This window comes from Stegostoma tigrinum, chromosome 32 (genome assembly GCF_030684315.1).
Source record: "Stegostoma tigrinum isolate sSteTig4 chromosome 32, sSteTig4.hap1, whole genome shotgun sequence".
NCBI lineage: Eukaryota > Metazoa > Chordata > Chondrichthyes > Orectolobiformes > Stegostomatidae > Stegostoma > Stegostoma tigrinum.
Window position 1 is genome coordinate 38,330,873 of NC_081385.1, and position 25,303 is coordinate 38,356,175.

The 25,303-nt window shown below is 41.3% G+C and overlaps 1 protein-coding gene across 3 annotated transcripts in view; it reads left to right on the forward strand.

Moving 5' to 3' along the window:
* The window catches only part of aplp2 (amyloid beta (A4) precursor-like protein 2), a 233,397-nt gene extending 208,427 nt beyond the window's left edge, over positions 1-24,970 (forward strand). For 2 of the 3 annotated variants that reach the window (XM_048561995.1, XM_048561997.1), the window contains 5 exons: positions 5,408-5,443; positions 7,353-7,435; positions 17,364-17,435; positions 17,833-17,988; positions 24,236-24,970. In XM_048561995.1, the coding sequence (XP_048417952.1) occupies positions 5,408-5,443; positions 7,353-7,435; positions 17,364-17,435; positions 17,833-17,988; positions 24,236-24,337 (449 nt within the window). In that variant the 3' untranslated portion in view covers positions 24,338-24,970. The remainder of the gene's footprint in view (positions 1-5,407; positions 5,444-7,352; positions 7,436-17,363; positions 17,436-17,832; positions 17,989-24,235) is intronic. The other variant, XM_048561996.1, reaches the window with a different exon arrangement.
* The last annotated feature ends 333 nt before the right edge of the window (positions 24,971-25,303 follow it).

Below are 25,303 nucleotides of genomic sequence, written 5' to 3' on the forward strand. Positions count from 1 at the left end.
CCGAGTAACAATTTGTCAGTCTCAACAAATTTCCCAAAGCAAGTTAGGTGTCATCATCTTAATTGTACGTGCAAGTGTCCACATGAGAGTATAAACATAGAAAATAAGTGCAGAGTAGACCATTTGGCCCTTCAAGCCCCCATCCCCATTCAATATAATCATGGGTGATCATGCAGTCTCAATATCCCATTCCTGCACAGTTCCACAAGTTCACAGCTCTGACTGAAAAAAATCTTCCTCATCTCGATCCTGAATGGCTTACCCCTTAATCTTTTGACTAGACCTCTAATTCTGGACTTCTGCAACATCAGGAGCGTTCTTCCCACCCTAACCTGTCCAGTCCCAGTGCATTGTAGAGACCAATACATTGAGATTACTCCATTTTCTTCCACCCTCTTTACAGCAGGCAAGCTGGACAGGCTTGACTTGAGCATTACCCACAAGATCTGATTATTCATATTGTTGTTTCAGCTGCTGTTCTTTATACAAATAAATTGTTCTTAACTCTGGGGAACAAACTGTTTAAGTAGGAGGGAAATCATGTATATTGTGCACACCATCATTACAGCTCCAATGAGGTCTTGAGGTTGGATTTTTCTGTTAATTGGACGAAAACTCTCAGAGCTTCTAAGGTCTAAATTGAAACAAGTTGAGATTGTTTGAACCCAGCCTGTATTGGGTAAGAGAGCACTAAAAGTTAAAAATAAAACTGCTAAGCTGATGCTATAAACTGAAGTACTGGTCAGATTTTTATGTTGTATTTGGGCGACCCATAGACTCAAGTGCTTTTTGAGAATCAGACGTAAAGTGTCTTTCACTTCCAACAGATTAAATTCAGACTAAAAATATATTTAATTGAATAAAACCTTTTCCATTTTTGTGGAGTTTAGTTTATAGTATTTTGTCACTGAATGTTGACAGTTAATAATTGTAGATAATGTACCTTTCCATTTCAGGATCTGTGTATCATTTTGAAGCAACTCCAGTCAGGCCATGTGTAATAACTGATTTCTTTCAAGTCTACTTGGACAAGCATGTTTTTTCTTCTACTTTTAGAATGTAAATGTTTTTAAATTAATTTGCATTTCCTCCCATTTGTTAACCTCTTGGCACAGCATTGCTGCGATCAGCATGGTCTGTGGTTTCTGTGTTACACGACTCACTGGTTGAGCTGTAAATAGCCTAATAGTCATGGTCTTATTATTTGCTCATGGGATGTGGGTGTTACTGGCTATGCTAGCCACTATTCCCCATCCCTTATTGTGTCACTACAGTCTTTGTAGTGCAAGTGTACCCACAGTAATTTTAGGAAAGGCCGTTCCAGGATTTTGAAGCAGCAAAAATGACAGAACGTTAGTATAGTTCCAAGTCAGGATGCAAACTTTCAGGTGGTCTTATTTTCCAGATGTTAGTGCATTTGCTCCCTTATCCTTCTGGATGATAGAGGTTAAAGTTTAGAACCTACCATCAAGCAAGGTACTGCAGTGCATCATATTGCTACCACGATGTATCCATGGTGAAGGGAGTAAATGCTGAAGCTGGTAGTTTATGCACCTGTCAAATTGGCTGCTTTACTTTGGATGCTGTCAAGCTTTTTGAGTGTTGCTGAAGTTGCACCTTTTTGGGGAGGTGATGACCTATTATTGCTGTGAACTATTAATGCAGAGACCCAGATAATGTTCTGGGCACCCAGGTACGAATCCCACCAGGGCAGATGGTGGAATTTGAATTCAATAAAATATCTGGAACTAAGAATCTAATGATGACTATGAATCCATCGTTGATTGTGAGGAAAACCCATCTGGTTCTCTAATGTCCTTACCTGGTCTGGACTACATGTGATTCCATTCTTACAGCAATGTGGTTAACTCTCAAGTGCCCTTTTGGGCAATTAGGGATGGGCAGTAAATTCTGCCTAGCCAGCAACGCCCTCATTCTGTAAATGAATAAAGGCTAAAAAATACAAATGGGCAGTATTCCATTACACTTCTGACCTGTGCCTGAAGGATGGTGGGCAGGATTTGGAGAGTCAGAAGGTAAGTTACTTGTATAGTATTCCTAACACACAACCTGTTTTTGTACTTAAAGTAAATTAGATTAGATTACCTGCAGTGTGGAAACAGGCCCTTCAGCCCAACAAGTCCACACCGCCCCTTGAAGCATCCCACCCAGACCCATCCTCCTATAACCCACACACCCCTGAACGCTACGGGCAATTTAGCATGGCCAATTCACGTAGCTTGCACATCTTTGGACTGTGGGAGGAAAACAGAGCACCCGGAGGAAACCCACGCGGACATCAGGAGAATGTGCAAACTCCACATAGACAGTCGCTCGAGGCTGGAATTGAACCCAGGTCCCTGGTGCTGTGAGGCTGCAGTGCTAACCACCGAGCCACCGAGCTGCCCCAGTGATGATTGGTCCAGTTCAGTTTCTGGCTCAATGGATGTTGATGGTGGGCTGTTCAGTGTTGGTGATGCCATTGAACCCATGAGGTGTTGGTTGGATTCCCTTTTATGGTCATTGCCTGGCACAGAATATACTTGCTACAAGCCTGTATGCTGTGCAAGTCTTGTTCCATGTCCATAAGGCTGCACTGCATCAGTGTCTGAGGAGTCCAAAATGGTGCTGATCATTGTGCAGCCATCAGTGAACATCTTAATTATGGTTTTATGATATCATGGAGCTGCGATGATTGATCTACAGAAATCACAACCACCTTCCTTTGCCTAACTGCAGAAAGCTTTCCCCATAATTCTGTTGGCTCCAGTTTTTCATGGGCATCTTGACGCCTCTTTTGATTAAATGTTGCCTTGATGTGAAGAGCAGTCACTTTTATTTCACCCTGAGTTTAGCTCTCTTGGCCATGCTTAGGCCAAAGTTGTAATGAGGTCAGCGGCTGAGTGATTCTGATGGAACCCAAACTGAGCATCAGTGCATAGGTTATTCCTTTGCAAGTGCCACTTGATAATACTGTTGATTATTCCTTCTGTCATCTTTCTGATGGTTGAAAGTAGGCTGATGATGCCCTAATTGGCCAGATAGATTTGTACTGCCTATTGTAGACCTCGGCCGTTTCACACGTTCACATAAGTGCCAGTGTCGTAGCTGTGCTGGAACAACTCTTCCAGGGGCACAGCTCATTCTGGAGCACAAATCTTTGGTGGTATTCCCAAAATGTTGTCAGGGCCAAGAGCCTTTAAATTACCTAATGCCTCTAACCATTGAACGCATCATGGGCCAGGTGAAACCCCTTCAAAATAATCACAATATAGTCGAGACCGTAATATATTCTTATTTTAAAGGTAAACATGAGGTTGCATTCCAGAGGCAATTCAATTGGTCAAACCACTGGATTTAGAGCAAAACACACTTCATTCGTTAAAATACAACAAAAAAAAATTGGAATAACTCTCTTGGAAAGCTTAACAGAATAAAAGATACAATACCATTATTGATTAACTGTTCCTGTATAGTGACATCCCGTAAACACACCCTTGGCCAAAAGCAAATTCAGAAAACAGATCATCGACATACAACTCCAGTAACAGGAAGGGAGCCCTCAGCTTTTGGCTGTAGTATGGATCTATTTCTGAATCTTAGATTTAAGATAGCAGGAGCTCCTATGCTCTGCCTGTTCTTTTTCATTTTTTTCTCCCCCAAACTTTTAATTTTAACTTTAACTTACCAGAGGCGAATGGGGGAGCCTGAAGATTGTGGTTAGTCCCTGGTCAGTTTGGCGTACAGCGGAGAGTCCAAGTGAGCTCCAGAGGCTAGTCCCCGGCCAGGCCAATGTACATACAGTGGGTCCCTGAGGCATGTCCCAGGCCAGGCTGGCGTGGGGGTGAAGAATCCAGGCGAGTCCCAGGCCAGAGCAGCATGGGGGCAGCGAGTTCAAAGGCAAGTGGAGCAGAGGCCAGCATGGGAGTGAGAGGTTTGGGGACTAGAAGCAAGGCCTTGACGTTCGAAGCCCATCGTGTTCTAGAGACTTGGCCCAGGCAGTCTGAAGGCTGGCATGGACTTGGTGAAAAGTCTAAAATTCAAGTACTTTTTAAAAAGACAACTTCTTTATTCTTTATTCCTATGCTGAACTATTATTATTCTCTCAAGTCTGTAACATATACTTTTAAGTATTTTGTACCCAGGTACCCTGTACCTAAGATGGTGCCAAAATGGTAAAATTACAAAGTTTTCACTGAACTCGTTCAAGTGCGCAAGACAATAAAAGCTAATTCTGATTCAATTCAATAAAGGAGAGAGGGAAATAATAGCTTTCACTTTTTCGAGACCCCAACAGCAACTGCTGCCACTGGGAAAAAAAAAGTAAACTGGAAGTCCTGGTTGTGTGATAGGTTGACCACAGTTCTTCAGGCTGCTTCCGTTGTTCCAACTTGGGGGGAAAAAAATACAAGGCCTCACAAGTTGTTTACTCCAGTGGCTGTGATAGACTGCTGGTCATGTCTACCTTAAAACCTCTCGGGCGGGGGGCAGGGGGGGCAAAATATCCTCTTAAAACCATATTATCATCACAAATGATATCAATGGAGTGAATTGAATTGGCTGAAGACTGGTATTTATGATGCTGGGGACCTTCAGAAGAGGCTGAGATGAATCAGCCACTCGGCACTTCTGGCTGAAAGTGGGTGTAAATGTTTCTGTCTTCCCTTTTGCACTGATGTGCTAGGCTCTGCTTTATTGCAGATGAGGGAAATTTGTGGAGCTTTCAATTTCCTGCTGGTTGTTTATTTGTCCACCATCATTCAGAACTGTATTGACAGGACTGCAGAATTCAAATCTAATCTGTTAGCTGTGGGATTGCTTATTCCTGTAATTTGAAATGTCTGTGTCAAGTTTTTATTTGAATAGTTTGTAAAACAGCTGTCCTAATTTTGGCACAACGCTGGTTGTCTGTCCAGGTTTTTACTTTAGTTTTTGTAATGGTTTGATACATCTGAGTATCTTGCTCAGCTATTTCAGAAGGCAGTTAAGAGTCAACTACACATTGCTATAGGCCTGGAATATAGGTCAGTCCAGATGAGGATGGCATACAAGTGTATTATTTAAAAGACCTCTGAACTAAATGGGTATCCATGACAATGGTTACATGGTTATCATTAGGCTAGCTTTTAACTCCAGATATTTATTGAATTTTTAATTCACTATCTGCTATTGTGGGATTCAAATCCATGTCTCCAGAGCATTAGCTTGGGCTCTGTATCACTGGTCCAGTGATATTATCATTGTCTCATATCTGTGTTCGATGAAAGTGAGTCACTAATACACTGCATATTTGAACTATTTGCAGAGTTGTGAATTTTTGCAAATATAACTGGAGATTTAAATCAGTCCTGTTCTTTATGTCATATTCTTTTCATTATCTGATTTCTCTCAACTTCTACGCTGTCAGGCACAGTGTCGGACTCGTGGTCAGCAACTAAGAAAGGTTGGTTTGAGACTGTTCCAGGTGTCACTTCACAGACCGATCCTTTTTCCTCACCCATCTGCTACGATCCCCTTCCTGCCACAGTCAGTTGCAATTCATATGTAGCAAACGTACCAAAAATTGCTGGAGAAACACAAACGGTTCCAGCAGCATCTGAGGCAAGGAAAATAGTTGATGTTTTGAGTCCAGTGACATTTTTTAATACACAGTTCTGAAGAAGGGTCTCTGGATTCGAAAGGTAAATTCTATTTTCTGTCCACAAATGCTGCCAGACTACCTGAGTTTCTCCAGCAATTTCTGTTTTTGTTTGTTTCAGATCTCAAGTAAAGTTCTTCATTTTAATTGAGCATACCATACTACAGTTATTACTGCCATCAATGATTCTCCACTGATCTGCATGCCATCCTGTATACAATGTTTAGTTATTGATTCTTGTTTAATGCACGTATATGGAATGTTTGTGTTCTGTGAATGATGGAATGTTAACTTGTCCAGTTCATGACCAAAGACACCTGCCAGGTATAAAAATGATGTTGTAACATTTTGCTTTTGGATTTCAAACTGTCAGTCACTGGCTGCTTTCAGGAGACATGCAGCATGAATCCACGTATTTTGCTCGGGCAGCTGACAGCTGTTGCAAAGCTGTTAATGTGCTCTGTCTTAATTCTCAAATCATGCATCCTGTTCCATATCTCACTTTTCTGTAATCCTCTTGAGATCCTGATGCTGATATTGAATTGGTGTACTCTGCCATTTTTCCCCACAGCTTTTGAAAGTTAAGCCAGTGCTTGAGCAGGAGGTTGATTGTTCAGATCCTTGCCCTATGGGCCCAAGATTGTAATAAGACTTATCTGTGTTTTTGATATGATTGAAATGTTGCAACTAGTGCAAGAGTTTTAATCAATTCTAATTTGTACATACTGTTTTAGCAGGACAGTACATGTGATTTGGACAGCTAGTGGAATCAAGTAGGCTCACAGTGGCAGATTGATCATGGAATAGGAAAGTTGATGTACTCCAACATACTGCAGAATTGGTCTGGCAGGTTCACATGTTATAGCCCAAGGACTCTGCTGTAGGTAACCCTAACATCTGGTCACCCATGAAGAGGGTGCTCTTGGCTGGACACATGAGAAAGCTTTGGGGGACAGTATGCTCTATATCAGGCAAATAGACATCTCTGTAGATATATCAGTATCTTGAGGGACTTCAGCATGCGTAGTAAGATTTAGAGCATAGAAAGAGGCCATTTGCCCAAATATGCCAGGATTTGAGCTTGAACTGTGAATCTTAATCATGTTTTTCCCATTTTCCAAACCCTTTTAATTGCCTACTAAGCTTTCAGGAAGTCTTGTGGACAATTCCCTGCTTTAATAACTCAGAGAGCAGTAAGCTTTATATTGCCGTTGCCATCAGTTGACCACCAGTACAAATAAGTTTCTTCTATTTATTCTCTCAAAATTATTCTCTCTGTAATACAATTCAAATCTCTCCCAAATCTGACTTGACATACTATTTCATGACTCTATTGTGTCTCGTGTTCATTGGCAGCCTTTTTTGTTTAATTTGAAATTCCCCAGTGTTTGTATCATTCCAAAACTGAATGATCATCCTCAGACATGTCTCTTAAGGGCATTGGAATGAGCTTGTTTTTAGAACCACTATTGGTAACTATGTTGAAGAGAGATCTCCAATCACATATTTTAAATGCAGGTATCCAAAGATGACAGATAGTGACTGAGGTGAGGGTTATGTCAGACTCCCATTATCTTGGATTTTATTCGGAAATGAGCTTCAGCCTGCGAAAGTCAGTCTTGCAGCTGTGTTTGTAATTGTTTTGTGTTCAATGCTACATATTTTTCTCTCAATTCACATGTACACATAATAAGAGTATCTGTTTTGTGAATAGGTTCTGGGATGATTGATCCTGAAGGACTGATGCCTGATGAGAACGCAATTGGTAGCAATGGGAACAGTGTTAATGGAAATGTGGTATGGACCATGTTTACGAAAATCTTTCTCCTCTTTGTGGCCTTGCTTGTAGGAAAGTGGACTTATTTGTATGTTTTGATTTGTACCATTCAGATATGCATGCTGATCTTTGTTTCCCTGTTTCCTTCTTTAAGCTGTGAAGGTATTAACTTGTTTACTTTAAACAGAGTAGATGGCAAGAAATGGTATTTATATTACATATGCTGATTTAATTTGGCGAAGGTCACCAGATTGTTATGCTCCCCTTAGAGACTGATAACTTTAAAGAAAATAAATTCAGGCTCCCAATGAGAGCTCAAAGAATGACATGACAATATTTCACATTTTAAGACTTCAATCATGTAACACACAGACCAAATCAATTTTGACTCAGCACTATTTTTGCTCACAGCATATATTTTACAGAACAGAAGTTTCCCCTCGTCAGATAACTGAAAATTTAAGTTATTGTGGTGAGGTGGTACCATCCCTACCTCTGAGATTGAAGGTCCAAGTCCTACCTCAGAATGTTGTGGCCACAGGTTTATTTTTGTTTAAAATACACATCCAAAAATCCCATATTCTGGCTACTTTATGCTCTCTTGTATACTCAATCAGTTTTCCCAGGTTCTTTGTTTCAAAGTATTTCTATCCATTTTGTTCCCCATCTGGTAACTTCTAACTTCACAACTTTCTTCTGCAGTGGATATTTTTCCTGGCGATTTCTCCTTTAGCGCAAGCTGGGGAACCTGAGTCTTGGGAATTCCCATCCTCAAAAGGCAATGGATACAGAACTCCAAATATTTTAAACAGCCATACAATCATCTTGAATGCACAACAGGATCAAAGGGTTGAGTGGGCTACTCTTGCTCCTTGTTTGTATTTTCCAGCCTTGTTTCAAATCCATACAAAATTGACCTTTTCAATTCAAGCACAAGTTCACATCTGAATATCTGGGTGTTGAACTGCAGGAACTTTTGACTTCCAACTGCTATCTCCTGGAATCTGGCAGACTAGCTTTTCTGAGGCTTTTAAGATTATTTTAAAGGAAAGGCTAATTCTACAAGGATTCCTGTGGGCATTACTGCTCTCATAGTCCAACTAATTCAATTTAATTTCCTTGTGGTATGTGGGCTTCGCAGGCTGGAGAAGTACTTACTGCTGTGCCCTAGTTCCCTTGAGAAGGTGGCGGTGAGCTACTGCCTTGAACTGCACCAGTCCATTAGTGTAGGAGCATCCACAGTGCAGTTATGGAAGAAGTTCCAGGATATTGACCCAGCGGCATGTCATCATGAATCACATATGCCTTAAACCCACGTGGAAAAGCTGACTAACTATTTGTTATTCTATGTTGGAAGTAAATGGATGTTTTCAAGCTTGATTCTTTACAACCTGACATTCTTGACATCTTTATTGGACTGTCAAGACTTTCACTCTAACCACTCAACTTGCTGTTGCCTTCCTCTCCAAGTGTGAATATCTTGCACCACCTTCAAAATAAAACAATCTTGGCCTCCTTTTAATCTTTAACAGCCACAGTACCCAGGCCTGTTTTTAGGGCAGACTTCAGAGCAGGTCAGATCACTGTCTCCAAAGCTCTGCAACTCCAAAACACAACACCCTTGTAAACTTTGTAACTGTAATTGTTGCAGGTGACTTTGTGCTGTCCTGGTAAGACCAATAAGCTTGTTAATATATTAGTCTTAAGCTTAACTTTTCTTCCTCCATTGTACTTCAGTGTTCACTGAGCTATAGTTCACTCCACTTCAGTGTAAGTCAAATCGAGGAAAGTTTAACCATTTTTTCATTAGTTAGTGTAGGATGAAGAAATTTTGGGGCACACAACCATTTCTGCCAAATGTTTGGGAAAATCCAAAGCTCCTCCCAGTACCCAGCACTCCCTGGGCCTCATTTGTTTTTGCTTCCAATACTAAACTTCTAGTAACTTTTCATGTAGCCAAGCATTCTGGCTGCAAGATTACCTAGGTTACCTATTCTCTAGTGTAGCCTCTTATTACTAATCATTCTTAAGTAGCAAAGTTGCCATGAAAAGTGGGTTTTACAGACATTATACTGTACAGAATGTCAGGTTTTATACGTGCAACTAAACTCTTAACCGCAAATGGTGAGGAAGGTAGAAGTAAACTTCAAAGTATACAGCAGGGTGAAATGAGATCTGTAAACCCTGCTCTTGCTCCTGATTTTTATATTCTCATGTATGGAATATATGCGGTGACCTAAATGATTAATCAAGATAATCCAAGAACTTGGTCGGGTACTGGACGCCATTGAAGTTGAAAAGCAAAAAGAAAAGTGGTAGGGGACTTGATTATTAGTACAGATAGCAGGATTGAGAGTCCTGCATGGTTTGTGCCTACCTGGTGCCAAGGGTACGTACATCTTGAATTGGCTTGGGTGGTCACATGCATTTAAAACGAGTAAATGGCGGGAAGGGGCATAGTTTCCTTCAGCAATGTATTCTGGATGCAAAGAGGGGTCAAGCAATATTGTTTTTAGGAATGAGTAATAAGATGGATTTAATTAGTAACCAAATTGTGCATGAATAGTTATAAAATACTGATCATGACATTAAGTTCAGTGCAATATTTGAAAGAGAAAAGCATGAATCAGCAACTAGAAATTTAGATTTAGGTAAGACTGACTTCGTAATGAGATGAGATGGACATAGTTCACAGTAAACTAGGGAAATCTGCTCATGGGTAAAACAGCTGAAAAACGTGGATGTTTAAAGAAACACGTAATCCAATCCAAAACCAGTTTATACTGCTGAGGGAGAAAAGCACCACCTCACAGAAATAAAAATGGCCATGAACAGCTGAAGAGATACATACAGGCTAGCATAAAACTAAAAGAAAAGGCTTACAAAAACACAGTAGAGATCCTGCTGAATGGGAAAGGTACAAATCCAACAAAGGACCACAAAGCTCTGATGAAGGGTCTAGGCCCGAAACGTCAGCTTTTGTGCTCCTGAGATGCTGCTTGGCCTGCTGTGTTCATCCAGCCTCACATTTTATTATTTTACAAAGGACCACAAAGCATCTGCTAAAAGGAATTACGAAAGGAAACTTGCAAGGAACATGAAAAATCAATAAGAAATTTTATAGTTATGTAAAGGAAAAGCGGGTGGTCCGGAGCAGTGTTGGCCTGCTAAAGACTATAAGTGGGGATATTATCAATTAATATAGGGAAATGGCAGACATGTTGAATAATTACTTTGCCTTGGTATTTATAGTAGAAAAGGAAGATAGCTTGTCGGAAGTCCTGAGGAAGTTAACAGTTAATCAGGGACAGATAATATTTAAAATTAACATAAGCAGAATATCAATAATGAGGAAAATTAATGATACCAAAGAGTGACAAATCCCTAGGACCTGACAGTTTCCATCCAAAGGTATTAAAGGAATTGGGGGGAATCTTTGCAGATGTCCGAATCATGTTCCTTCAGAGTTCTCTGAATTCATGACTTCCTTCTGGATTGGAAAATTCCATGTCACTCTGCTTTTGTAAGAAGTTCAAAAGAGGAAAAGCAGGGAAATTAAGGACTAGAACATCTATGGTGGGAAATTGTTCGAATCTGTAATCAAGAATGAGGTAACTGAACATCTTGAAAATTTTCAGTTAGTCAGGGAGAGGCAGCAAGGATTCATAACTAGGCAAGGCTTGACAAAACTCCATGAATCTTTTGAAGTGGTGACGAGGGTAATGGTCAGGGAATATCTGCAGATGCTGTTTATATGGACATTTAAAAGATATTTGGTAAAGTCCCACATAAGAAACTCTTAACTAAAGTAGAACCCCATGGAATTGAGGGCAACTTACTTAAGAGTCGTAGAGCTGTACAGCATGGAAACAGACCTTTTGGTCCAATTCATCCATGCTGACCAGATATCAAATTTATCTGTCCCATTTGCCAGCATTTGGCCCATATCCATCTAAACCCTTTCTATTCATGTACCCATCTAGATACCTTTTAAATATTGTAATTCTACCAGCGTCTTCCACTTCCTCTGGCAGCTCATTCCATACACGCTCCATCCTCTGAATGAAAAAGTTGCCTGTTAGGTCCCTTTTAAATCTTGTCCCTCTCACCGTAAACCTGCCCTCTAGTTTTGGACTCCCCTTCCTAGGGGAAGAAACCTTGGCAATTTACCCTATCCATGACCCTCATGACCTTATAAACTCCGATAAGGTCACCCTTTAGCCTCCAACTCTCCAGGGAAAATAGCTGCAGCCTATTTGATCTCTCCCTCTCACTCCAACCCTGGTAACATCTGAACCCTTTCAAGTTTTGCACCATATTTCCTATAGCAGGGAGACCAGAATTGCACACAGTATTCCAAAAGTGGCCTAACCAATGTCCTGTACCGCTGCAACATGACCTCCCAACTCCTGTACTCCATGCACTGACCAAAAAAGGGAAGCATACCAAATGCTGCCTTCAATATCCTCCATCCAATGTCAATACCCCTGTCCTTAGCTAGCAGCACCAAAACCAGAAACCTTGCCCTATTTCCTACCCACCCCACTCTTTTTCATATAGGTGCCCTAAACTGATGGGATACTGCAAGTACAGCTCTAGTTGAGGATCACATGGCTCCCAATAGATTGGGAAACCAACCTGAGACCTGCTGGGGCCACACAGCAAAGATTTCACCCACTTTCCATCAACACCAGTAGTTCTGACACATTAACCAGCATCTGCTGTCTGTCTGCCCTTCTCACTAATTACTATCAAGAGGAGCAGACGCAGCATGTTTGAGATGATAGGCCACTGGGGCAGTGATGAATCTACTGCTCGATCACAAGACCAGCAGGAAGCTGTCTTTCAGTGACTGTGCGAAAGACCATGCTGTGGTTTCTGCAGTGGAACAGCACAGTCTGTATTTTTCTGTAATAAAAACAGAAATTGTTGGAGAAACTCGAGGTCCAGCAGCATCCCTGGGAAGAAAGCAGTTAACCTTTTGGGCCCAGTAGCTTCTGTTGTCAGTTCTGTAGTCACTAGGCCCAAAAAGTCGACCCTGCCTTCTCCCCTCCCAGATGCCGCCAAATCTGCCAGTCATCTCCAACAATTTTCGTTTTTGTTGCAGATTTTCAGCATCTGCAGTTCTTCTGTTTTAACTGTCGTATTTTTCTGTCACTGTTTGGTGGGCTCAGGGTTATAGTGAGTGTAGCTAGAAAGCAGGGATAATGGGTAGGTACTCAACTCGCAGGATGTGATCAGTAGTGTCCCACAAGGATCCGTATTAAGGCCTCAATTATTCCCATTATTTATTAACAGTTTGAATAATGGCATAGAAATTCATGTGTCTGATTTGCTGATGACACAAAGTTAGGTGGCATTTAAAACTCTGTAGATAATAGCATGAAACTACAAAGGGATAATGATAGACTAGGTATCTAGCACACAGGTACAACCAGATGGCATGGTCTCACAATAAAAAGAGTGTCAATTTAAGACTAAGATAAGGATGAATGTCTTCTCAGAGTTGAGTCTTTGGAACTCCTTGCTGCTGAGATGTAGGGCAGAGGCCTTTTGTGTGTTTAAGGCTGAGTTGGATGAACTGTGTCCAATTTTGGGCCCAACACCTCAGGAAGGACATACTAGCCCTGGAACGTGTCCAGCGGAGATTCACACAGATGATCCCTGGAATAGTAGGTTTGACGTATGATGAATGGCTAAGGATCCTGGGATTGTACTCATTAGAGTTTAGATGGTTGAGGGGAGATCTGATAGAAACTTACAAGATAATGTATGGTTTAGAAGGGGTGGACGCGAGGACGTTGTTTCCATTAGACAGGGAGACTAGGACCCGTGTGCACAGCCTTAAAATTAGAGGGGGTAAATTTAAAACTGAAATGAGATGACATGTCTTCCGCCAGAGAGTGGTGGGCTTGAGGAATTCATTGCCACGGAGTGCAGTGGAGGCCGGGACGTTGGATGCCTTCAAGGGAGAGATCGACAAATTCTTGATCTCAGAAGGAATCAAGGGCTACGGGGAGAGTGCAGGGAAGTGGAGTTGAAATGCCCATCAGCCATGATTTAAATGGCAGAGTGGACTTGATGGGCCGAATGGCCTTACTTCCACTCCTATGTCTTATGGTCTTATGGGTGGACAGATGCAGTAGAGGAATCAAGTTACAGGAAAATGCAGAAAAGCAGACATAAGGAATGTCCGATAAGCCATGATCTTACCAAAGGGCAGAGCAGGCTCATGGGGCCAAACAGTTGATTCCTGTTTCCTATGGTCTTGTAATGAACAAGGTCAGAAATCACACGACACCGGGTTATAGTCCAGCAATTTTATCTTCAACCACAAGCTTTTGAAGTGCTGCTCCTTCAACAGGTGAGGAGAAGCACACAGGCAGAGAATGCATAGGTGAAGAAATCAAAAGATAGTACAAATGGTTCGAGTGGAGTGTCAACAGGCCAAATATCATAAAACATAGAACATTACAGAACAGTACAGGCCCTTCGGCCCTCAATGTTGTGCCGACTTGTCATACCGATCTGAATCCCGTCTAACCGACACTATTCCATCTACGTTCATATGCTTGTCCAATGATGGCTTAAATGTACTTAAAGTTGGCGAATCTACTACCGTTGCAGGCAAAGCGTTCCATTCCCTTACTATGAGTAAAGAAACTACCTCTGACATCTGTCCTATATCTTTCACCCCTCAATTTAAAGCTATGCCCCCTCGTGCTCGCTGTCACCATCCTAGGAAAAAGGCTCTCCCGATCCACCCTAACTAACCCTCTGATTATTTTAGATGTTTCAATTAAGTCACCTCTCAACCTTCTTCTCTCTAATGAAAACAGCCTCAAGTCCCTCAGCCTTTCCTCGTAAGACCTTCCCTCCATACCAGGCAACATCCTAGTAAATCTCCTCTGCACCCTTTCCAAAGCTTCCACATCCTCCTTATCATGCGGTGACCAGAACTGTATGCAATACTCCAAGTGCGGCCACACCAGAGTTTTGTAACAAGTGATCAAAAGTGTCAGACATTGCGAGTAAACAGTCAACAGCTGAAGAGCAAGTGAAGGGGATGACCTGTAATCCAATTAATTGAGGCAGAAAGATAATTACAAAAAATTAAAAATGAGATGGTGCTGGAGTGAAACCAAATGGCTGGAATAACGTCTGAGATAATGGGAACTGCTCCTAAGATGCTGCTTGGCCTGCTGTGTTCATCCAGCTTCACACTTTGGCTGGAATAACATGGTAGGTATAAGAGTCACATGCCAAGGGTCTAACCAAAATGACGCAATTAGTTTGTGCAGTTTTGGATTAAGGTAGAGAAATTGTAATAAGTTATCAAGGGGACGGTGTTAGAACAGGACAGTAGGGAAGATTTTACAAATACAGATCAGTGTGGGTTATATGTAGCGTGACATGAATCCAAGATCACCGCTGAAGCCACCTTCTTGGGTACGGAACTTGGCTATCAGTTTCTGCTCAGCAATTCTGTGTTATTGTCCATCTCGGAAGCCACCTTGGAGGACGTTTACCTGAAGGTTGGAGGCTGAATGTCCCTAACCGCTGAAGTATTCCCTGCTTGGGAGGGAACATTCCTGTCTGGCAATTGTTATGTGGTATCCATTTGTCCATTGTCATAGTATCTCCAAAGTCTCGCCAACATATCACGTCTTGGGGCATCCTTGCCTGCAGTGTATGAGGTAGACAATATTGGCCAAGACACATGAATGTCTACCGTGTACGTAGTGGGTGGTGTACCGTGTGCAGTGGTAGTATCTATGTCATAGATCTTGTATGTCTTGTAGTGGACAAGGTCAAAAGCCACATGACACCAGGTTATAGTCCAGCAGGTTTGTTTGAAATCACATGCTTTTGTAGCACTTCTCCTTTGTCAGGTGAAGTGAGAGAGAAGCACAAAGGGTCTGAATTTATAGGCAGAGAGGAGAAGATTGTACAAGTGGTGTGAGTGGAACGTCAACAACCTCTTCAAAACGTGCCAAATAGTTGACATGGATACTACCATCATATGTGGGGACACCACCTACCATGTTCACGGCATATATTCATGTGACTCGGCCAGCGTTATCTACCTCATGTGCTGCAGGCAGGGATGCCCGAAGGCATGGTAGATTGGCAAGCCCATGCAGACACTCCGACAACGCATGAATGGACACTGCGCAACAATTGCTGGACAGGAATGTTCCCTTCCAGTTGGGGAACACTTCACCAGTCAAGGACATTCTGCCTCCAATATTTGGGTAAGCATCCCCCAAGGCAGCCTTCGAGATACCCAAAAATGCAAAATTGCTGAGCAGAAACTGATAGCCAAGTGCCATACCCCAGAAGAAGGCCTCGACCATGATCTTGGATTCATGTCGCACTACATGTAACCCCACTGAACCGTATTTGTAAAATCTTCTTTGCAGACCTGTTTTGACACCATCATCTTGGTAACTTGTTAACAACTCTCTGCCTTAATTAGTTCTTATAGTTTTGGATTACTTGTTACTTTGGTTAGACCTTCAGCATGTGGCTGACATACCCATCATGTTATTCCTGCCAATTGATTTGTCTCCAGCACCATCTTATTAATTTTTCGTGGTTATCTCCCTGCCTGAACTATTATTTGCACCATCTGACACTTTGATCACCTGCAGAGACGTGTTATTCAGCATGACGACACTCCATGCACACCATTTGTATGATCGTATGATCTTCTGATCTCTCTGCCTGTAAATTCTGTGCCTGTGTGCTTCTCTTCATTTCACCTGAGGAAGGAGCAGCACCCCAAAAGCTTGAGATTTCCAATAAACCTGTTGGACGCGAACCTGGTGTCATGTGACTTATGACCTTGTCCGCTCAAGCCTAGCACCAGCACCTCCACACCATTGTCATAAATGAGCTGAGCTATGCTACATGGATTTCATTGTAAGCAAGTGTTAGTTTATCCGTTTGGGACCAAGAAAGGATTGATCAGGGGACTTGCTAGTTGTAATCAAGATAAATACAATGGATGTTCAAAGAGATTTGGATACTCAGGGTCATAGATCTTTAAATGCTACAAAAACGTGCAGAAAATAGTCAAGCTAATGGAATGCTAGCCTTGTATATCTGGAGGACTGGAGTGAAAAAAATGCATAAGTTATGTTGCAACTGTATAAAACCCTGGTTCAACTCCACTTGGAGTACTGAGAGCCAATCTGGGCACTACACCTTGGGAAGGATATTATTAGCCTTGGAGGGAATACAGTGCAGGTTTTCATGAGTGATACCTGGACTTCAAGGGTTCAGGTTTGAGGAGAGATTGTACAAACTAAGCCTGTTTTCTCTTGGGATGATCTGATAGAAATCTTCAAGATAATATTAGAAAAAGATTATTTCCACTTTCTCGGGATTCTAGAGCTGGAGCACCCAGAGGAAATCTAGAAGGTGGAATTGAAACCAGGTCCCTGGTGCTGTGAGGCAACAGTGCTAACCACTGAGCCACTTAGGAAGCACTTCTACACACAAAGGATGGTAGAGATTTGAACACTGTTCCTCAATGGTAGTTGATGCAGAATCAGTTGCTAATTTTAAAACTGCAATAGTTTTATTAAACAAGGTATTAAGGGCTATGGGCCGAAGGGGCATATATGAGGCTAAGGCACAGTTCAGTCATTATCTCATGGAATGCTAGAACAGGCTTTAGGTGCTGAATGGTCTGTTCCTTTTGCTATGTACCTGGATAGAAACTATCTCCCTTTGTTGGTGGAGTCCAGAACAGAAGGTCAATAAAGAACGTGAGTGGAGTAGAGTTACAGATCAGCTGGAATCTAATTATTGGTGGAGCAAGTTCAAAGGGCTTAATTCTTCTATTCCTTTGATTCCTAATGCTAACTTAACAACTCAGGAGGAATGACTTTGAGTTGTTATAAGTGTTAACTCTAATAGTTGTTCTCTTGCACCTCTCAGGTGATTGATGAAAGCTTTGATGTGAAAGAAATGATTTTTGATGCAGAACGAGTCAGTGGAGAAGACAACATGGTATGGACAGCATCTCCTGGTGGGAAGGCCGTGTGTGAGATTTGATTCAGATTATGGAATCTAGTTTACACTTTGATTCTTCGATAACCTATTTTTTTTTCAATGACTCTTAACAGATGTGCCTGCTTTAGGAAGTAATGTTATTACTAATAAAACGGTGTACACTTTTGATGCAAAGTTTTTGTATGCAAAGGGCGTGTAAATAATGGATACGGTTGTTAACCTGACTTGCCCTTTCCTGACAATTCCAACTGATTTTAATTCCACTCATGCTTAATTTGATCAAAAGTGTACATTCATTTATTTTTCTACTCGCGTATAGTTAAAATAACAAATATTCATGAAGTTTGTGAAGAGCCATGATAGACTACTATGCTCAATGTTTGTGCTTCTCCAGGACACTAATGGGAATATGCAAGACGGCTTCAGCTTAAGTAGCAGTGCCCTTATTGGTATGTTAGTGATCGCAGTTGCTGTAGCCACAGTAATTGTCATCAGCTTGGTGATGCTGCGCAAGAGACAGTATGGCACCATCAGCCATGGCATTGTCGAGGTGAGCATTAGAAGCTGAAATAATACTGTGTCTCCATGTTTTAATGTTATTTTAATTTTGGTCTTTAGCATTGATTGAAGTTAAGGATGTTGATAGAATCTCTTACTGGGAAGTAGAATATTCACATTATAAGTATGCTGAAGAGAAGACGACAGTATGTTTTAAATTATGTGCCAGCTTCAACTCCAGGGTCAATGACTGACAGGTCATGTCACGGCTTATGATGCTCCAAATGATATTTGTTGTCAGCTGGATGTTTCACCGATCAAGATGTGCACATTGAATCTCCTTGAAACATTGGAGAAATTCAGCATGCTCAGCTGCCAACATGAAGAAATAGTGATTGAAAATGGGGTTACCAGGCTGGTTCTCCCACACTGCACAAAGAGAGCACTGCAGCATTCACCGGAACTGTACTACTTTGCACACATGGAAAGTGCTCTGAATTATAGCGCATGTCTCCATGTTTTGATATTATTTTAAGTGTGGTTTTAACATTAATCAATCCTGACACATATGTTGATCAACCCTACATGCCTACACCATGTGCATTTCCCCTCCCCACGCAATCTCTCTGTAGGCACAGTCCTTGCACACACTGGTACCCAATACTGAATTGCACACTTTTCCACATAGTACCCACTGAGTATGAAATGATCTCTCACACCAGCATCCGCTTTCACCATTTAGCAATTCCAAGTCAATTATTCCATTATCACAGGTACCATGACAATGTTCCTCACTGGCATTGAGTTTTTTTTTGGTTGTGAACCGGCTCTTTTTTTGTTTTTGTAAGTGGGGTTCTGAATTTATAATATACTCCAGACAATGTACAGCTCAAAAGCTGTCATTTGGGGCTGCGATATCTTGTACCACATCAACCCCTAGTGGTATGTGTCTAAAACATCAGAAATAAGGGAAGTGTGACACACAGTGCGCCATCCAGCCTCAGTGTATGAAATAGCAGAGCTTCACCCACTGTCCTACTTACTTATTTGTGAAAGGTTTATCTGACCCACCACACTAATTTGTGTAGTTCATGTGAAAAGATGGTTTGTACTTTTTTTAAAATGTCATAAGTATTGGATTTATTCAGTTCTGATTTGACGTGTTTTGATTTATTTAAGGTAGCTGCGCAGGTATGACAGAATATGGAGAATGTTTCCCTCATGTAGCATGTGTCAAGAAAGACAAGTTTAAAAAATATTCTGTAAGGCAACACTGCGACTGATGCAAAATTGATTTGGAAAAATTTGAAATGAAAGCCAATAATATTGAAAGATCGGAGGAAGGTTCACCGGACCCGAAACATTAACTCTGTTTTCTCCTTCACAGATGCTGCCAGACCTGCTTAGCTTTTCCAGCAACTTTGTTTTTATTCTTGATTTGCAGCATCCACAGTTCTTTTGGTTTTTATTTAATATTGAAAGATGTGAACAATTTGGGCAAGGATTCTTCATAATTCGACCTAAAAACAAACAAAAAATAAAATATCTATTACTGGAAGCAGGGGAATCGGGTATCTGTTTATTCTGACCCCTGATGTTTTAATGTAAGAAACGAGGAACATCTTTACATCTTGTCCTCCCAGTGGACTTGTTTTGACGTGATTAAGGCCATCTCTGAACACATCCTGGTATCTCTTCCTATACAAAACATCTTTACTTTCTACAAACTCCATTTCCTATCAGTCTATCCTTAAAAGAAACTCTCTCCAAAGTCTCAACTTGCAGATTTTCTGCTGTCTTTCCATTGTCCCTGTATTCGCAATGATTTGTCTGCAATGAATCATTGAAGACAGATGATCTGTGCACACATCTGTGGACAGATCATTGAAGGTGATAGGGCAGGTGGAGAGAACAGTAAACAAAGCATACAATGTTCTGGGCTTTATTAGTAGGGGCATAAAGTACAAGAGCAAGAAGGTGATGAACATGGACACTTGTTCGGCCTCACCTGTAGTTTTGTGTGCAGTTATGAGTGCCACATTATAGAATTGGTGTCGATGAATTGGAGGGAGTAAAGAACAATTTATAGAATGGTTCCAGGATGAGAAACTTTCGCCAAGAGGATACGTTCAAGAAATTGGGACTGTTGTGCCTGAAGAGCAATGGCTCAGAGGAGATCTGCTTGAGGCTTTTAAAGTAATGAGCAAGCTGGACAAAGTAGATAGGGAAAAGTTGTTTCCATTTATAAAAAAAAAGAACGAGAGGGCATTGATTTAAAATGCTGTGAGAAAAAATATTTTTTTCATTGTAAGTTATTAGGGTATGGAATATAATGCCTGGAAGGAGGCAGGTTCAGTTGAGGCATTCAAAAGTATTTTGAAGGTTATTTGGATAGATATGCATAGATATGGGGAAAATGCAGGAGATTTGCACTAAGGAAAAGTTGGACTCTTCCTTTTTTTGAAAGTATTCAGATTCCTTGATTGAGGGACAGAGTACCACAACTAGCAAGGTTTGCTAAACCTGGTCACTGGTTGAGCCTCTGATGGAATGCTGTATCCAATTCTGGGCACAAACCTTCAAGGCCTCAGCAAAGCCGCAGAGGAGATGTACTAGGATGGTATCAGGGATAAGGAACGTCATTGAAATGGAGAAATACGTGAATCTGGAGTATTTCTCTTTGGAGCAGAGACGTTAAAGGGACAGATAAAGATGTGCAAAGTTGGGAGTGGTTTTGATAAAGATATGAAATGTGCAAAATGATGAGTAAACAGAGGTCACACTTTATTTTTTGACCTCTATGCCCTTCAGCAAGGACTTGTTTTCGCTTTTTTGAGTCCTTTATTCATCTTGCCACACACTTTCATAGTTCGATAACAAGGTGTGGAGCTAGATGAACACAGCAGGTCAGGCAGCATCAGAGGAGCAGGAAGGCTGACATTTCGAGTGGACCATTCTTCAGAAATGGGGGAGGCGAAGGGGCCTCTGAAATAGAGCAAAGGGGAGGTGATGATAGAAGGTGGATAGTGGAGCTGATAGGTGGAGAGAAGATGGACAGGTCGAGGAGATGGGGATGAAGCCAGTACAGGTGAATGTAGGTTGGGAGTGGTGAGATGGGACGATCGGATAGGTGAGTGAGAAGACAAACAGGTCAAGGAGCCTGGGACGAGAGGGGCTGGTTTTGGGATGAGGTCGGGGATGGGGAGATTTTGAAGCTTGTGAAGTCCACATTGATACCATTTGAACTGCAGGGTTCCTAGGCAGAATATGATGTGCTGTTCTTCCAGCCTTTGAATGGCCTTGTTGTGGCACCGGAGGAGGCCCAGGATAGACATGACGTCCAAGGAATGGGAGGGGAGTTGAAGTGGTTTGTGACTGGGAGGTATTGTCGCTTGTCATGAATCAAGCGTAGGTGCTCCACAAAGCAGTCTCCAAGACTCCATTTGGCCTCCCCGATGTAGAGGAGGCTACGTCGGGAACAGTGGATACAATATACCACGTTAGCGGATGTGCAGGTGAACATCTCTTTAATGTGGATGGTTTTATTGGGGCCTGGGATGGGGGTGAAGGGGGAGGTGTAGGGGCAGGTGTAACACCACCTGCGGTGGCAGGGAAAAGTGCCAGGGATGGTGGGGCTAGTGGGGAGTGTGGAGCAGACAAGGGAGTAGCGGAGGGAGCAGTCCCTCTGGAAGGCAGTTAAGGGTGGGGAGGGAAATATATCCTTCGCAGTGGGGTCAGATTGCAGGTGGCAGAAGTGGCGGAGAATGATGCATTGAACCTGGAGGTTGATAGGGTGGAAAAGGGTCCAGACTTGAAACGTCAGTTTTCCTGCTCCTCTGATGCTGCCTGGCCTGCTGTGTTCCTCCAGCTCTACATCTTGTTATCTCAGACTTCAGCATTGGCAGTTCCTACTATCCCCCACTTACACCACTTTCTGTTTTGCTTTTTCAGATGTTTGTTGAGACTCACGACTCTGTCTCCATTTCCTTCTTCCCAATCTCTCTGTTTAACTTCCAACATAAACATGAATGATTTCAATTTAATATATTCAATTCAGCTTCTTCCACGTTATCTCTGACTTCAAATTTCTGGCTGTCAAATTCATCCTTTACAAATTTTCATCTTGTAATTGTTACAAAATTCAACAGTTGGGAGGCAGTCCAACTTGATTTCATGTTACCTTACTTTAGATTGGAAGAGTCTATCCTACTCCCTGAGGGCCACATACAACACCACAGCACTTCAGACTTTACTCATAACTTTACGTAGAGTTCCTATAGTAAATAATGGCATAACATTACAAAGGAGGATTGTAGACCGGGGAAAAAAATAGTATGAAGTTTGTTTACTGAATTTTTTTTAGTTTATGTAAATTTTATCTGAAGTCAGAGTTTCAAATAGAGGTAAATAGGAAGTAAAGTTGCCATATTCCTACTGGACCATAGTGCTGCTGTCTCATTGGAAAGATATGACTGGAGGTTGTTATAACCTGAGAGTTACCTAGCTTCAGGTGAAAAAGAGCGTCCTTCATTGTAACCTGAACTGGTACAGAAATCGAACACACACTGTTGGCATTACTGCATTGCAAACTAGCCATCCATCCAACTGAGTTAACTAACTTCATGGTTAAGTAAAGTGGAAGATTGTACAAGGCGCTGCTCCTCCAATCAGAAGTCCTTTCTGTTCCTTTTTGTTTGTGCTGTAGGTTCACCAGTGAACTTAACCAGCAACAAATAGTGAACCTTGAAGTCTGGAACAGGGTTGTGAGACTGGAGTATGGATCTGGAAATGTGAGGCTTTCAGGGAGACTTTTGCATCGGAGAAGATGTGAAGGAGATAAGAATCATACCACATGGAAAAGGCAAAGAGAGTCTGATGGTGGAGGGTATCTACTAGCTATGCTGTGAAAGTGAAGGGCAATTCATTACATTTAAGTCTCTTGGAAAAAAGAATTAGCTACTTTTGTTTCAATGTGAAATGTTTCTTAGTGGGTCAGTAAAGCTGGTGGGTTGGTAGAGTGCGAGGGTATTAAAGAGAGAGAAAGGGTTGATTAGGAAAGATGAACTGGATAAGAGTGTGAGAGGGGGAATGGGAAAGCAAGTTGAGAGCAGGAAAGTCAGCTCACTTCTGATGCCCACTTTTATGATTGCTACTGAATCCAGCTCAGAGTGTGCACCATCAGATTAACCCGAGGTTCGTGTTAGTTACAGCTGACACGTTAGCCCTGCCCCAATCATCATCCCCTTCTCTGGTGATCATGAATTGGGGTTGATTCTTTCTGGCTTTTCTGGATGAAAAAAGCAAAAATCCGCTTTATTATTAAACTTTGCTGTCTGACACTTTTTAGTAGTTTATTAACTATTTAACACAAAACTTAGCATTTTTTTAAAGAAGTTCATGTTTACTGTTGCGGCCATTATAATCTTTCTGAAATTTGCCCACATGGATCCCCAGGAAGAGAAAAAAATTCAAATGTGTCCACCCTCAATGCGGTATGGTTGGACAACCCTGATTTCATTCTAGTACATCTTTCCTTTCAGTTAGCTTGAAGTAAAACACGATCCATGGCTTAGTGGGTAGCTCTTCTGAGTAGAGTGGTTGAATTTCACTTCTCTCAAGGCTTAAGTAAACATCACCTTGGTTAAAGTAACGTGTAGCCTTTTCAGAAGCATGTTTACAGATGGGATATTAAACTGAGATTTTGTCCTCACACTATTTTAAGTTCTCTGCAGTTTATTGTGGACTTCTGTTTGTACCAAAATTACTCCAGCACCATTTTCATTTCTAGTTTATGTATACAAAGCATAACCTTATTTACCACTAATTTAAGAAAGTGGATCCAAAAAATTATTTTGGTATTGTGACCATTCAAGGAGATTGAATTTCACTGGTGCATTTTTATAGCATCACTCAATGGAACAGGTGCATTTTGAGAAACTACAATTGTCAAATGAGTTAATTTGATAAATTCAAGCATTTCATTACATGTAAAGCACCCTTGACTTCCCAGGAATAAAATATAAAGAGGCACTTCTATCCTGTTTCGAAAGTTATTACAATTCTCTGTTTGTTGGATCTACTATAATCTGTTCATTGTCAATTATTGGCTATAATCGTAACCATTCTATCATCATCCAGCATCAGTTCTTAGGATCCTAATTTAGCAAAGTCATGAAAATTGGTGATGCCAGAATGTGAGGTTCTTGTTCTGGCAGAATTTCATTCTTAACTCTTTGGTTTGTTTGAAAGTTAAAAGTGTAGTTATAGATTCTGTATAATTAAATGCTTTGGTCTTACAGGTTGACCCCATGTTGACCCCAGAGGAGCGCCACCTGAACAAGATGCAAAATCATGGCTATGAAAACCCAACCTACAAGTATCTGGAGCAGATGCAGATCTAACACCAGATGCTAAATCGGGCCAAATGCAGCACATTCAGCCAATCTTCCAACTACTGATCTGTAACATTAGAGGTCTCCATTTCACATACACAATTCAGAGTGTAAAACACTTATTACTGTAGATTGTAAGATTCCCATTCTTTTAAATGGGCTTGAAATGTAATACAATATATATGATGTATAATCGTAAGAAAGTCTATTACCTGATGACAATGATGATATAGTTATTTCCTTTTTAAAATTATTGTAAATCAGTTTTATTTGTGTCAGAAAGATCTATAAATAGAGGCTGTAGATTTCTACTTAATGGAGCACCGTTATGTGAAGGGGATTTGTATTGATTTATCTCATGGAACCTGCAGGATTTTCTGCTGTAATCTGCGTTTAAATGGTTAACACTGTGATAGGCAGCTGAAACCAGGAAGTGATGATTCCATTTTTCATTGTGCGTCTGTGTAATTGTACATTCATGTCACAGTTTCTGAGGTTCTAGAAACCTGTGGCTCGTTTCCCCTGCACATTCCTTATTTGTTCTGTCAAACTATGCACATTTTTCAGTTATATTATTGTGGTAGCTTTAACTTGCAGGGCTACTGAGTACAAACTCATCAATAAATTACTTCCAGAAATGTACCTTGCCCTTGCATGTTGTATCTTCTCACATCAGACCTTGCCTGGTTCTATTACACCGGGGCTGGGAACAGACCTGTGCAATTATTCGGTTGGATGGGTAAAAGTAAAACTGCCCTCCCACTTGTGGAGAAGCAGCCTGGATTGAAATGGGCGAGATTCGTAGGCTGAATAAGATATCTGGTTACAGGTCAAAGGCTTGTAATACAGGACGGCTTGTATAAAGTCCATGTGGGGAAACAGAAAAGAGCAGTGAAAGTAACCATCCTGGAAAGTGAGCTTTTGTAATAACTTTGACATCAGTATTCATCAATACAGAATAGCTATATATTATCT